The sequence below is a fragment of the Globicephala melas genome, chromosome 1 (genome assembly GCF_963455315.2).
Source record: "Globicephala melas chromosome 1, mGloMel1.2, whole genome shotgun sequence".
Classification (NCBI taxonomy): domain Eukaryota; kingdom Metazoa; phylum Chordata; class Mammalia; order Artiodactyla; family Delphinidae; genus Globicephala; species Globicephala melas.
Window position 1 is genome coordinate 106853818 of NC_083314.1, and position 15427 is coordinate 106869244.

The 15427-nt window shown below is 34.9% G+C and overlaps 1 protein-coding gene across 7 annotated transcripts in view; it reads left to right on the forward strand.

The window, feature by feature from the left end:
• EVI5 (ecotropic viral integration site 5) overlaps positions 1–15427 on the forward strand; it is a 208068-nt gene that overhangs the window by 185530 nt on the left and 7111 nt on the right. The window contains exon 20 of one of the 7 annotated variants that reach the window (XM_060302764.2): positions 9435–9447. The exons of the other annotated variants lie outside the window; for them this stretch is intronic. Within the exon in view, the coding sequence (XP_060158747.1) occupies positions 9435–9447 (13 nt within the window). The remainder of the gene's footprint in view (positions 1–9434; positions 9448–15427) is intronic. 7 annotated transcript variants of the gene reach the window in all.

The following is a 15427-nucleotide window of genomic DNA, read 5'->3' on the forward strand; positions in this document are numbered from 1 at the left end:
TTGGTTTAAGGCCCTTGAATGAAACGTTTAGCACTGGTTTTTAATCTTACAACCTCCATTTACTGATAAAAAAAATTGATTCTTAATGACTTCTTTAAATGAGTGTTATTACTCCTGTTTCTCTTATATGTTCCATTTTATCTTCGGTAAGCAGCTTATCTTATTTGAAGTCATAAGATTAAAAAAATTATTGTACAATATTTTATGTCTGGAATAATATCACTATGTAAAAGACTTAAAGCTGAGATTTCAGATTTACGTTTTTTTTAAACCAGGCATGTTCTTAAAGTTTATCTAGTTTTTCACTTGGTAAATGAGGAAGCTGAGGGCCCAAGACTTAAAGGGACTTACCCAAAGTTGCACAGCTCTTTGGTGGCAGAGACGGAACTACTGCCCAGGAGCTCTGGCCTCTGATTTACTACATCCCACTTCCCTACCAGTCCTGCCGACCAATTTAGCTGTCTCATGGTAGATAGAGTAGGAGTTTCATAGATGTTTAATTGAATTAAAATTAACTACCTCTCTCAGATGAGAACCCAGTGTCTAGATAGTAGAAATCTACTCTCACTTAGTATTCTTTACTTTTCCTTCAGCTTCAGGATCTGAACTTTTATTTGATCTGAGACTGGGGACTTGACCCTTCAGATTCTGCTTCAGTTTCCAGTGGTTACCACTAAAATCTTAAATTTTAAATATTAGATGATTTTCTGAAAACAGAGGCAACTGAGATTTTTTAGCCAAATCTGACATTTCTAGAAACCAGGTAAAAATAGTCAACCCAATTTTATATATACATATTATTTAAGAAATACAAGCTTACTCAAGGATGTAAGTTAGCTTAGCTATTCAATACATTCTGTTTCAAGAGTCTGTTATTTAGAGAAAGACAAATATATGATATCACTTATATGTGGAATCTTAAAAAATGATACAAATGAACTTACTTACAAAACAGAAATAGACTCACAGACATAGAAAACAAACTTACGGTTACCAAAGGGGAAAGGGGGAGAGAAATTAGGAGTTTGGAATTAACATATACACATTACTATATATACACTAGGTAACAACAGGGATCTACTGTATAGCACAGGGAGCTATACTCAATATCTTGTAATAACCTATAATGGAAAATAATCTGAAAATCATATATATATGATTTTCAGAGATACATATATAGAAAAAAATATATATATATATATGAGTTTGATATTTAACTGGTGACCAAACTTCCAGCAATTGTTTCTAGATTAATTTTTCTTTTAATCTCCAGGGATATATGTCTTTCCATTCATTCTTTGCCTCCAAAAAGAAATACCACATTCATATAAAGAAATCTGTAATAATCTCACACAGGATACCTTACTTTTATTCAAGACTTTTAGACCATTTTCTAGTTTTATGTTACATTCATAAAAAGAGTGTTTTCTACCTAATTACATGCATCTGTGTATCCTGTTCCTACTGTAGGTAAAAAGAGATTTTTTAATTTGTCAATGAAAAATGTGTTTCTAATGATGGTAATTTCATTAAGGAATTGGAGTTGAATCATGAGAATATGAAAAAAAAGGTCTGGTAGGAGAGAGTGAGATAATGAAATCACTTAGGAAAGAAAAATTAAAAATATAAAACAATTTGCTGTACACCTAAAACTAACACAACATTGTAAATCAACTATATTCCAATATAAATTAAAGAAAAAAAGAAAACAAGGCAGGAAAAGAAATTAGAACATAGAAAAGATGAGATACCAAGGAAAGAAGACTCTTAGGAATATTGACTGAAGTAGGACATGCCTCTAGAAGGGTTTGTAATGAGATTTCTAGGATAAACTCTGGGTGAGCAGCCAATTTAGAGAATACAGAAGCAATCTAGAACTAGGGTTTTAGATCTGAATTAAGGACCAAGTACTCAGAATTAAGAACCAAGTAAATATCCTCAAGAGATAATATCACATTGGCCAAGGAACAGAACCCGTTAGAAGTGTAAAGTCAGACTTGGATATTAAGCTGTGTCAGGTGGAATTTTTTCTGATATTGTGCCAGACACTATAGGAAGTACAGTGTAGTCCTTCTCTCAAGGAATTTACAGTCTGATGGGAAGAAGCAGAACAGTTAATTTGATAAAGACTATGTGGTTGTACTGATAATACTTGATAGTTCAGAAATGGGAGCAAACACAGCACTTAATTTCATTTATTTTAATTAGTGGCTGTTATACTGTCCTTGATGCTCCAGGGCAAGCTAAGCTGTGCATTCCTTGATGGCAAAAGTTGTCTTATTCAGCCTTATATTTCTTAGAGTCTTTCAAAAGTCCTGACGCAGTACCATAAACTGATGGATTCAGTTAGTTCTCATGGTGTTCAGATTGTCCTGAATTTGACCAGTGGGAGCTCTTTAAGGCTAGCTTCAGTATCTTTTTTTTTCTTTACAAACCCATTAGTCTTTGAGCATTTTTGCATTTTCTGGCACTGATAGTACTTTACATCAAATGAGTATAGCTGGATTTTCAAATGTAAGGTAGTGAAACAGTGTTTATTAGTATAGTCGGCCCTCACCATCCGCGGGTTCCATATCCGTGGATCCCGCCAACCTCAGATTGAAAATATTCGAAAAAGAAATATTCCAGAAAGTTTCAAAAAGCAAAACCTGAATTTGTCACACATGCAACTATTTACATAGTATTTACATTGTATTTACAACTATTTACATAGCATTTACATTGTATTAGGTATTATAACTAATTTAGAGATTACTTAAATTATACAGGAGGATGTGCACAGGTTATATGCAAATACTACACCATTTTCTATGAGGGACTTGAGCATCTGTGGATTTTGGTATCCACAGGGTCCTGGAACCAATCTCCCTTGGACACTGAGGGACAACTGTACTGATCTGTAAATTGCTTAATAAATGGTCCCAACAATTACTCTTATGACTATTAGATTGGAAACATACCTCACAAGAAACCACTTCAAGGGAAACTGCATGTCAAATACCACTTGGGTTATGAGATATAAAGGTAGATGATAATAAGCATTTTTTTAAAGGAAATGGAGCTAACTATAAAGCCTAGAGTGACAGTTTTTATAGTTACTTACAGCAGTTCTTAAACAGATTTAATTCAATAGGGGTGGAAGAGACTTGCTTTCAGCCTTCCCACGAAGAGGCCATCTAATAGTATACTCTTAGATCTAAGACATGAGGAAAATAAGATATAAATGCCTAAAGCCATTTCAATCATATGTATGATGCCACTAAGGTTTTAGCATGACTACGGTATTCCTTGTTGACATTTAGAATGATACTAATAAGGTGTGCTTGAAGATTTCATTCAACCTGATATGGGGCAACCAAAATGAGCTATGATTTTTAAATCCAGTGAATTTACTCATATACTCAGGTTTCAAGACTTCAGTATTCAGTTTTTTAATTTCCTTCATTTATTTGAAAGCTGATTATCCCTACTCTTCACCTCTTACTTTCTCCTTCACTATCATGTCACTACTGCTAAACACATTCATAAAATAGAGAAGAGGGGAAAAATAAATATCCATGCAATTTATCAGGTTCTCAATAGCATTTCCGGATTTTGTTTGTTGTTCTTTGGGTTTTTTCATTTGATAAGTTTAGTTTTGTTTCTGAATTTTGTGTCTTTGCTCTCCATCTTACTGCAGGTGGTTGAGAAACTGTCATCCTGGATTGTAGGCCTAGTTCTGCCACTGATTAACTGTGTGACCTTAGGATGCCAATTTACTTCATACATTCATTCAGTGAACATTTGGACATCTTTTAGCTCCCAGGCATGCCTCAGGCTTTCCCTCAGTTTCTACATCCCAAAACAGTTATACTAAATGATCTTTAAAGTCCTTTCCATCCCAGTCCTGTGCTAGGTGTAGAAAAGTCATAGTCCCAATTGTTAAGGAATTCAGACTGGTAGGGAGAGCCAGTCAGTATGGGCAGTGCTGTGGTAGAACCGTATGGTACCACGGCCCAGAAACGTGAGGAAGCATCTGGGCGTGGGGCTGCCTAAACTCTGTATTGAAGGAAGAATAGAAGATAACCAGGAAAAGGAAAGTAGAAGGATATTTCAGGTAGAGAAGCCATCATATGCAAAGGTTTGGAGGCAAGTAGAGAGCAAGTAAGGAAGGAACAGCTAAAAAAGTAGGAGGGAAATCAGTAAAGAGGGACACCTCTGAAACCAGAGAGAGCCTTCCCCTGATCAGTCTGTTTTTAGTGTGTGGTAGTGAAGAAATCATTTGTAGAGATTGATCTGATGGCTGAGGGTAAAGCTTTCTTAATCAAACAAGAGGAAATCCATAAAATACAATCTTCTTCCTTGATTATGTTATGAGTTATTTTCCTTTTAAGGCCTTGGTTCAAATGATGCATTTCAGAGCCAATTTGAATCTTTTCAATCTAATTTAGGTATTCTTGTGCTATTATTCACCAAGCTATCCAGTACTTCACACTTGTTTTTTAGTGCTGTATTCTTAAGTATTAGTCCAGTTTCTTCAACTACACTAAGATTTTGAAATATAGTCAGTCATTTTTAAAAACTTTTTTTTTTTTTTTGCATCACGTAATTCAATTTTAAAATGCTAGTTTTTAAAAGAAACAGTAACAGGGCTTCCCTGGTGGCACAGTGGTTGAGAGTCAGCCTGCCAATGCAGGGGACACGGGTTTGTGCCCCGGTCCGGGAAGATCCCACGTGCCGCGGAGCGGCTGGGCCCATGAGCCATGGCCACTGAGCCTGCGCGCCCGGAGCCTGTGCTCTGCAACGGGAGAGGCCACAACAGTGAGAGGCCCGCGTACCGCAGAAAAAAAAAAAAAGAAACAGTAACATAGTATTGACAGTTTTTCAAACTAGGCACAAACTAGCACATTTGAAAATGTGCTCCATAAATTTACTGTGTCGATTAAAGGAAAATCGATAAAAGATGAATAGCTAACTCTCTCTGATTTACAAAAACTAAAAATTTTACATTGTGGTTGGAAGTCTTTAGTGCAGTAAATCATGTGCTTTTCATGGACCATATCTCACAGATGCAGTTGGACGTGAGATAATCAGATTTTCACTCCCCACAAGCTGAACAGCTGAAAATGTCATACCAATAATACTTGTCAAAGACTCAGTGCTCCTTTCCTGCCTGTCTGATTTAAGTTGTTGTGGTCAGTGTGAGGAACCTGTGATAGGATAAGATAGCATTCGTGAGGTCATGTGGTTTGCAAGTACCCAATCTTAACTAAGCAGCCTGTGAGCACCTCCGAATGAGGAAGAAAGGGATACTAACCTTGTCTGTTTGAAAGCTTATTTTGTGTTCAGTGATAAAATAGTGTGGGTGTGTAGCCATATATGTGTGTGTATATATATATATATATAGTATATATTTAAAATTATTTTTCCATCAGGAGTTTTAGTTTCTGAAGAAAGTAAATAACTATAAATGCATTCATCTCCTTTAACTTCAGTCTAAAGGAGTAAACATTTTATTGCAAATATTTTCTGCCTGTTTAAAATGAAACTGTAGAAGGTAGCCATCATTTCTTTTTCTGTTGAGAAAAAACTAGATGTTAAAGGTTAATATTGTTGGTGAATTTTTTTAATCAATTAAAATTTCTGCATTTCCTAAATAGAAAATTATTTCTTTTCAGTCTGGCAATATCTCCATTGAAAACATATCCACAAAATGGCTGTCTGATATATATGTAAATATATATATAGATGTAGATATTTAATACATTTATATATATATAACAGCTTTTTTGAGCTTTAATTCACATACAGTACAGTTCACCCATTTAAAATGTGCAATCCAGTAGTTTTTTATATATTCACAGTTGTGCAGTCATCACCACAATAAATTTCAGAACATTTTTATCACTCAAAAATTAATCACATTCCCATTAGCAGTCACTCCTCATTTCCCCCAAGTTCCCGTCCCCCAGCTCTAGGCAAACACTAATCTACCTTCTGTCCCTATTGATTTCCCTATTCTGGACATTTCATTTAATGGAATTATACAATATGTGGTCATCTGTGACTGGTTTCTGGTACTTAGCATAATGTTTTCAAAGTTCATCCATGTAAATAGTAGCATGTATCAGTACTTCATTCCTTCTTATTGCCTGATAATATTCCTTCATATGGATATACCATAATTTATATCTGTGCATCAGTTGATGGACATTTGGGTTGTTCCCACTTTGGGGCTATTATAAATAATGCTGCTGCAAGCATTTATGTACAGGTTTCTTTGTGAGCATATTTTCATTTGTATTGAATGTATACTTAGTAATGAAATTGCTGGGTCATGTGGTAACTCTATGCTTAACCATTTGAGGAACTGCCATACTGTTTTCCAAAGAAGCTGTACCATTGTATATTCCCGCTGGCTGTTTATGAGGGTTCTAGTTTCTTCACATCTTTGCCAATACTTGTTATTCTCTCTCTTTTTTTATAGCTATCCTAGTAAGTGTAAATGTCATATCATTTTGGTTTTGATTTGTATTCTCCTGATGGTTTATGACATTGAGCGTCTTTCCCTATGTTTATTGGCCATTTATATCTTCTTTAGAGAAATATCTACTCAGACCCTTTGCCCAGTTCAAACTGGGTAGTCTTTTTATAATTGAGTTGTAAGAATTCTTTATATATTCTAGACACTAATCCCTTATCAGATAAATGATTCAAAATTTGGCTGATTGGATGGACTGATAAAACCCATGATTTAGTTTTAGAGAAGAATAATTCCTCTTAAGAATTCAATCCAGATAGAAAAGAAATGCTTCGTTTTTATGAGGATGTTTTGCTAAAGGTTTGAATTTTTTTCAGTGCTCCAGCTAAAGGTTAAATCATATGAAATGTACGTGGTACTTTGATGTAGCTTTAAAAGTTCAGAGTGAAACAAGTGTGAAGTGATTTATTTCCTGTAATTGGTCATAAATTTACATAGAACCTCATATATTCCTAACCTCATCACCATTGACATTAGAGTACCTTCTAAATAATGTTAATGGTTTCAATTTTATCAAGATGTGTCAGCTGCCAGGAAGAGGGCAATGGCAGTTTCATTTTGTTTGCCCAAGTGTACTGGATAAATCTAAGTATGTGCTACAGAAAGATTAAGAGTTCTTTGTAAATGACTTTTATTTCTTCCCCCTCTCTCCTTCTCTGGTAACAAATGCACAGTATAAATTTCTTCAGTTCCAAACCTTACTTTTCTCCTTTTTCACTTATTAATGTGGGTATGTACTTTTTTTCTTTGCTTCTAATAATGTAGGTTTTAACTATTGCATTTTATACATTTAACATAGAATCTATATATTTTTAAAATTTTAAGTGTTTTATCAGTTTTTAAAAAATGATTTACATATATTAAAACCAAATACATTTTCAGCATTGTCTATTTTATATTATTTCAATAAAATTCTTGAATTTTTAAACTTAATCTGATTTTTAATTACTGTAGGTAATTACTGAATTTTGGCTGTTTATGTTTATCGCTAGTTTTTTGGGTGTTTTTGTTTTTAAACAAGGCTGTTTATTGAAAGGATCTGAAAATAGTAATAAGGCTTTCAACATTTAACAAATTTTCAAGATACTAACAATATAGAACATTAAGAATTGACTTCAAAAACCCAAAGTTTCCTAGGTCATTCCCTGTCACACTTAGGACTTGGTCTACACTAGCTCTGTTGTCTGAACGAGTGACCTGTGTTCTGAATGCCACTCTCTTCTGGACCTAAAGCTGGGAGTGTCACCCCCTCAGCCCGTGGGAGGCCGGGCGGGCTGCCCGCTGTGCCCGAGCTCGCGGGCAGAGGGTGGGAGCCGACCTCCGTCCCCAGCACCAGCTGAGCTACCCAGACGGGCACATTATCGCTAGTTTTAATCTTTGTTGTGTGTATAATTGAGAATAAATGTAGTGTATTATTTCCCATTGACATTTATTTTAAATTTTGAAAATAAGGAAAACTATTAAAATTATTCTGTAAGGAATCCAACAAAATCACTGATTAAACTTTGGGAAAAAAGAGTAAAGCCTTTATAACTTAGAAGCACAAATCTATGTTATTGGACTTTATGTACATCTGCCTATATATATATATATATATATAAAATACATCACTTATAGAAATGTTACGTTTAGCTTTAAAAGCTATAGCTCTGTGTTTTACAAAGATTGATTATACAAACCCAAATGTACAAATAGGAGCTTTTATAATCTGATATGACTCAGTCTTGGAAACTTACTGCAACTGTTTTGCAGTTCACTTGGTATCACATGACTCACTTCAATGGTTTAAACCCTGTCTAGTAGCGATCAAAGTTCATTTGGTTAGGGGTTTTTTTGGTGTGTGGATGACTTTTTTCCACTTTGTTGTGGATTGATTGTCTTTCAAAATACTCAGTGCAGTCCTTCTTATTATTCTTCTGAATCTCAGAAAGTAGTAGTTGCCTGCACAATTCAACTTCCAAGCATACACACTGGGAAAAATTTTTAACTTGAAATAATACACATGGAAGCAGTTTTAACTGTAAAGCATCATATAAATATAAGTGTTCATTATTAATTCTGTTACCTCTACATGTTGAAAATGGAGGGAGAATAACCTGTTGTGTCTCTTTAAAATCAACTATAAAATCAACTCTAACGTTTTTCAAGTTACCACTGTTCTATAATGTGCAGAAAGAAAGCAAACACATAGAGAACATGTTGTGTCCTCTGTTTACATGGTCACTAGCCCAAATGATCAAGTTTTCTTAGGACAGATTTTCCTGTTATTTATTAAGAAGTTATATTTAAAAGCTGTATGTCTCTAAAACTATCACACTTCTCTGTTTTACGAAAGAAACTTCTATCTTAACCTTTAGTTGTTTAGCGAATGAAGTAGACTAAGGAAATATTACAGAAAATACTTCTATATCCTTAATGATTATGAAGTCCCTTGGGGCTTCAGAATATTCACCCCTGCAGGTTTTCCTTGCTTTAAAATTTTAATATAATTTTTTCTGTGAAACAACTGTAATAGTTTTTAATACTCTTTTTTAGTGTTTGTACTTTTACTGTCATACAGTTAGAAACTCTGCTGTTTCCTGTCAAAACCTACGTTCATCAGACTATGAACATGACAGTTTCCTGTTTTCTTATTACCTATAGTGCATTTTGTGCTTTGTTCTTTATAAGTTGTATAATATCTTAGCTTATCACTTTCCTTTTCTAATTACTAAATGCTTTCTTAGGTCAGCATTGCTTAATACATGCAGAGAAATCCTTAAGTCCAAACTCTTTGTTGATAGTGAGAGGTTAAGATTTTGTTAACTTTTTAAGTTGTAATGAGTATATCAGAATGTCTTAAGTATTATTTAAATAAATTCTACATGTTTTTACTTTTTTTTTACTCTGTCTCTTAATGCATAACATGATGAAGCAATCCACATCAGGTAAGAAACAGTACATTATTTGGATTTTGTATATTAGCACTTTCATCTGTCTGCTTATTAGTATTCTCATTCAGCATTTAAAAGGACAGGATGAATAATCAGTACCCCAGGGTTTTTTCAAGAATCCTGCTGTCTTTTCAGTGTAGTTCTTCAACATTCTTAGGTGCCTACTCTGGTCAAGTCAGAATGCTAAGTTCTAGGATACAAAAATGATTAAGAAATAATCCCCATCATCAGGCGCTAACAAGAGGTAAAATATATGTACAGCAACCAACCATTCCATATTTTTCCAGACAGTACTGATTTTAAATATTTAATTCCAGTGTTAAATCATATCATTTGGAAAAAACATATCTATTAATATAAACTCAGGGACTTCCCTGGCGGCCCAGTGGTAAAGACTCCATGCTTCTACTAGAGGGGGTGCGGGTTGGATTCCTGGTCAGGGAACTAAGATCCGTCATGCCTGTGCAGCACGGCCAATAATAATAATAATAATAATAATAGTAATAATAATAAAAAGTCAAATATACATGTGTGTGTGAATCACTACAATATTAAGGTATGTGTGAATATATTTATGCCTGTTGATTTATTTAAAATGTTATAAAAGTTATAAAAATGGTTTGTAAAAATGCTAATATTTTAAAGTATTAATATCAAAATAATACTGGAAAACAAACAAAATACTTTCAAAAATAAAAGAAGCAATTTTGATTTTTTTGTTATAGGATTATTTGGGGGTTTTGTTCTGGTGAATGTAACTAATTTATTATCAAAATGGTCAAGCTACAGATAAATTTGGAAGCATATTTGAGGCTTCATTGATCACCTAGTCTTGGGATACAACTAAACAAATAATTGAAACTAAGAAACTTAATATGCATGGTGGATAATGTTTCTTTTTAGATTTATACCCCTCCTTGTTCCCTAAAGATTTTGAGGCAGTTTGTATGAATATATATAATACAAAAATAACCAAAAATTAGGTTAATTAAGCCAAATGAAATTGCTGATACTTGACTTTCACTTACAAAAATGGCAATATCATATGATTCAATCTAACAGTTAAAATAATTAGTTCTTGGACTTTTATTTAATAATAGACATTTTAATTTAAGTGTAAGATATATACAGAAAAATGCATAAATCCTAAGTGTCCAGCTTGATGAATTATCACAAAAATGAACATGCCCATTTAACCTTCCACCAAGGTCAAGAACTAGAACCTTGCCAGCATTTCAAAAGTCTCCTTGTCACTCTTCCACTCACTGCCTAGTTTTTAACCTTATACTAATGAAATCATACAGAATGGATTATTTTGTGTTTGGCTTCCTTTGCTCAGTACTGTGAGATTTATGTTGTTCCATGTAGCAGTAATTGTTCACTCATTTTTGTCACTCTATTGTGTCAATTATATGACTATACCATAACTTATTTACTCATTCTACTGTTATTTCCATTTGGGGTTATTATGAATAAAATTGCTATGAACCCTGTTATAAATTTTTTTAGTGTATTATATTTATTTCTATTGTTCATATACTTAAGAATGGAATTGCTGGGTGACTTATTATTTATCGTTCAAACCAGGCCACTTTTGAGAATGAAAATAGTTTGTCCCAAGCAAACTGTAATCTGTGATTATTTTAGGTGTAGGGTATGTAGATAGATGGTCAACTTTAGTAAATACTGCCAAACCATTTTCAAAAGTGCTTTTACCGATTTACACTTCTACCACCAGTTTACTTCTACCACCAGTTTACATTCCATGTCTTCGCTAATGTGATTGGACAGCTGAAAATTCAATGTTGTATTTTCTAATAAGAACCTGGAATGAATTTAATCAGTGTGATCCGTTAAGGGACCATTAATTTGCTTTAACGACCAACCTGGCAGAAGGTAAGGCAAAAGTTTTCTTGCAAAAATTAAAGAGCTTATGTTACAGCACTTTGGAAAATGGCTTGGCAATTTACTAGAGCTTAACACAATGACCCAGCAATTATATTCAAGAGAAATGAGTGCTTATATTCACCAAAAAAACATATTTAAGAATGTTTCTAGCAGCCTTATATGCAGTAGGCTGGAGACAACCCAGAAAGCCTTTAACATTATAATGGATAGTTAAATTTTGATATGTTCACATAGTGGAATACAACATGGCACTGAAAAAGAGTGAACAACTGCTATACATGCCAACGTAGATGAATCTCACAAACATAATGTCGAGTAACAGGGGCCAGACACAAATGAGTACATACCACATGTTTCTTTATATTAAGTCTGAGAACAGGCAATACTATTTTATGGTGATAGATGTCAGAGTAGTGGCTACCTTTGAGGGAATGTAGGGTTATCACTCAGAGAAGAAGGGATACAAGGAAGCCTCCTGGGGTGTTGGAAGCATTCTGTATCTTGATCCAGATGGTAGTTACATGGGCATATACATAAGTAAAAGTTTATCAACCTGTACACTTAAAATTTGTGTGCTTTTTACTGTGTTTTATCTTTTTGAAGAACACGAGCCTAAACATTACCTTGAAACAAACATACTCTCAAAATTTTCTCAAGCAGTTTTGATATTATAGCATTGTGGTCATAGAAGAATACCACAGAACATCTCATTTTTTTTAATTGATAGATGTATTTTGGGGAACAGTCTTAGACTTACAGAAAAATTGATCAGAAAATGCAGAGGTACACCCCCTCAATGCCTTTCCACAGTTTTCCCTATGCACATCTTGTGTTAGTGTCATACATAAGCTGATATATGATATATTATTAACCAAAGTCCTTATTTACTTTAGGATGCACTCTTTGTGTTGTACAATACGTTCTGTGGGTTTTTACAAAGGTATGATGACTTGTATCTACCATTACAGTATCATACAGAAGCGTTGCACTGCCAAACAATCTCTTGTGCTCTACCTATTTATTCTTCCTTCTCTCTCTTTGAACCTCTAGCAACCACTGGTCTACTTACTGTCTCCATCATTTTGCCTTTTCCAAAATGTTATATGGGTGGAATCATACAGTATTTAGCCTTTTCAGATTGACTTCTTTGACTTAGCAATTTGCACTGCCCAACACCCCTAGCAGCCTAATATTAAACTGTTTAACAGTTCTTCAGACCTCTCTCTTGCCTCCATACTTTTAGTACACGCTTCATCTCTTTAAAGGGACCTTTCCAATGTGTGTGACACCATGCGATACTTTCTAACCAGAAAGAATTACTGGTACAGACTCAGTCATTTGGAGAGAAACCAGGACCCTACTCAAAGATTTGGAAGGGGTCCACTCCTAAGAAAGGTACATTTCGTGTGTGTGTGTGTGTGTGTGTGTGTGTGTGTGTGTGTGTGTGTGTTAAAGCTCCTGAGTAGTTTCCCTAGAGGCCTCTCCTCTAGAGTGTAGACCAAAGACAGGCCTGGAAAATCTTATTTTTAACAAATTTCCAAGATGGTCTTATCAGGGAAGTTTGAAAAATAATGTTTTGGGGAGAGTTTGTTTTTCTGGCTCTAGTTATTTTAAACAGGTTTATTGAGATATAATTTACATATCATAAAGTTCTTCCATTTTAAGTGTAAAATTCAGTAGCTTTTAGTATATTTATAGAGTTGTGTGACCATAACCACAATCTAATTTTGGAATATTTCTATCACCCCAGAAAGAAACCTCATGTCCATTTTCAGCCATTCCCTTTGTCCTCCCCCCACTTCCCTAGTCGCAGGCAGCCACTAATCTACTTTCTGTCTCTGTGGACTTGCCTGTTCTGGACATTTCATATAAATGGAATCATGCAATATGTTGTCTTTTATATTTGGCTTCTTTGACTCAGCTTAATGTTTTTGAGGTTCATTCATATATCGCTACTTCATTCCCTTTTATTGCCAAATAGCATTCAATTGTATGGAAATAGTGTCTTATTGTGATCATTTTATCTGCGTACATTTATTCAAATGATTGTCTTAGTTTTTTCGTTTTCTTGGTGTGGTCTCTTATGCATAACTCTCCTCTAATACAGTGTAAATCTCCTGTTATGTGTTAATCTTTTCTTTTCAAACAATTTACGTGTACTACTAATTTCACCTTCTTGAAGAAATCTTTCCTCTGGCCTGCTGTTCTTCTTCAAAGAGGTCTGACTGCCTGGAGGCCTGCATAGATGTCATCTTGGGAGCTTTTTTTATTATTGTAGGAATTCCTTTTGCCTCACTTTTGTATTAGACTTCCTTTTTCCTGGATCAAAAACAAAAGGATGTCTTTCTTGGTGTACTTCATTTTGGTGGAGCATATCACCTACCTTTCGGTGTGGGGCAGGGGGAGAAAAACGATGGAAGATAAACTATAAAAAGGATTTATCTGATTCCGGTTCAAGTCCTTTAAGCTTTTAACTCATATTTTAGTCTCACATTTAATTGATAGTTTGTATGGGTATAAAAAAATTTTTTAAGGTAATTACAACTTTTTAAAATATAGGTTAGAAATGTTTTTCTCAGAATTTTGGAGGCATTGCTGTAATTGTCTGATACCATTCTGATTCTTAATCTTTTATGTAAAACTTGTTGTTTTAGGCTGGATACTTTGTCTTTTCTTTGTTCCCAGTGTCCTGAAATTTTATTGTGATGTACTGTAGTATAGGTCTACTTTTATCCATTGTCCTGGGCACTTGACAGCTTTTTCAATTTCAAAGCACATGTCTTTCAGGTCAGAGAAATTTATGTCTAAGACCCTTTTTTAGAATATCACTTTTTTTTTTTACATGGATGCAGCATCAAGTTTTCTTCTCCACAGATAGCCTGTTAACTTCTAGTTTCTTTTTTTTGGTTTCTCTTAGATGCTTTCCTCAAATGTCTGATAATACTTTACTCTCTACGCAAACTTTAAGACTAAAGAAATTAAGGACTTCCCTGGTGGCGCAGTGGTTAAGAATCTGCCTGCCAATGCAGGGTACACGGGTTCGAGCCCTGGCCCGGGAAGATTCCACGTGCCGCGGAGCAACTAAGCCCGTGTGCCACGACTACTGAGCCTGTGCTCTAGAGCCCATGGGCCAAAACTACTGAGCCGGCGTGCCTGGAGCCCATGCTCCGCAACAAGAGAAGCCACTGAAATGAGAAGTCTGCGCACCACAACAAAGAGTAGCCCCCACTCACCACAGCTAGAGAAAGCCAGCGCGCAGCAACGAAGACCCAACGCAGCCAAAAATAAAAAAGACTAAAGAACTTAAAAATCTGACAGGAAGTTCTGAATGCCTGGGTAGGATTCATTGACTATGACCGTCATTGTAGGATGATCCTGCTGAGATTCTTCTTTGGGGAATCCAGAGATTCCTGAATCCCTTTACATACAATTTAGAGACTCCTGGTGCCTATTTTTCCTTGGTGAATCTCAAAAGTACTTCTAGGCACATTCATTGACTTTAAAACCTATGTCTAATTTCACCCAGAAAAATAATACATTTTTTTCTTTTCCACGATATGAGTGTATTTCACAATTGAAGTTTTTGTCATTGCTGTTCCCAGTGTCACGAAGATATTCCTATAGTCTTTAACCTAAAATTAGAAAGACAGTGGGCCTCAAAAGGGTATGCTTCATCTAGTATGTATGTATACTTTTCAAGACAAAAGGCAGTAGCTTTTGTCAGATTCTTTATCCTGTGATTGACCCAAAAAAGATGTCAAACAAAAAAAATTGCCTAAAGAGTGGTCCTTATCCTAGGATGTATATCAAAATTACTCAGCTTTTTTGAACATATACATTCGTAGACTCTACCCTTAGACCAGAAGAAAGTTTCAGGAAAAGAGGTTTCAACAGACCACTCCTTGTTTCAACCACCAGATAGTAGAATTGGCCCAGAACAGCTTGGTTGTACTACTGAAAGATGGTGTCCATTTGTGTATACCAGACACAAACAGGTAGATGTTCATAGTTCAGGAGCACTTTTGTCCTGCATAATTGATAGTTGCATTTCAGGTAAATCAACTCC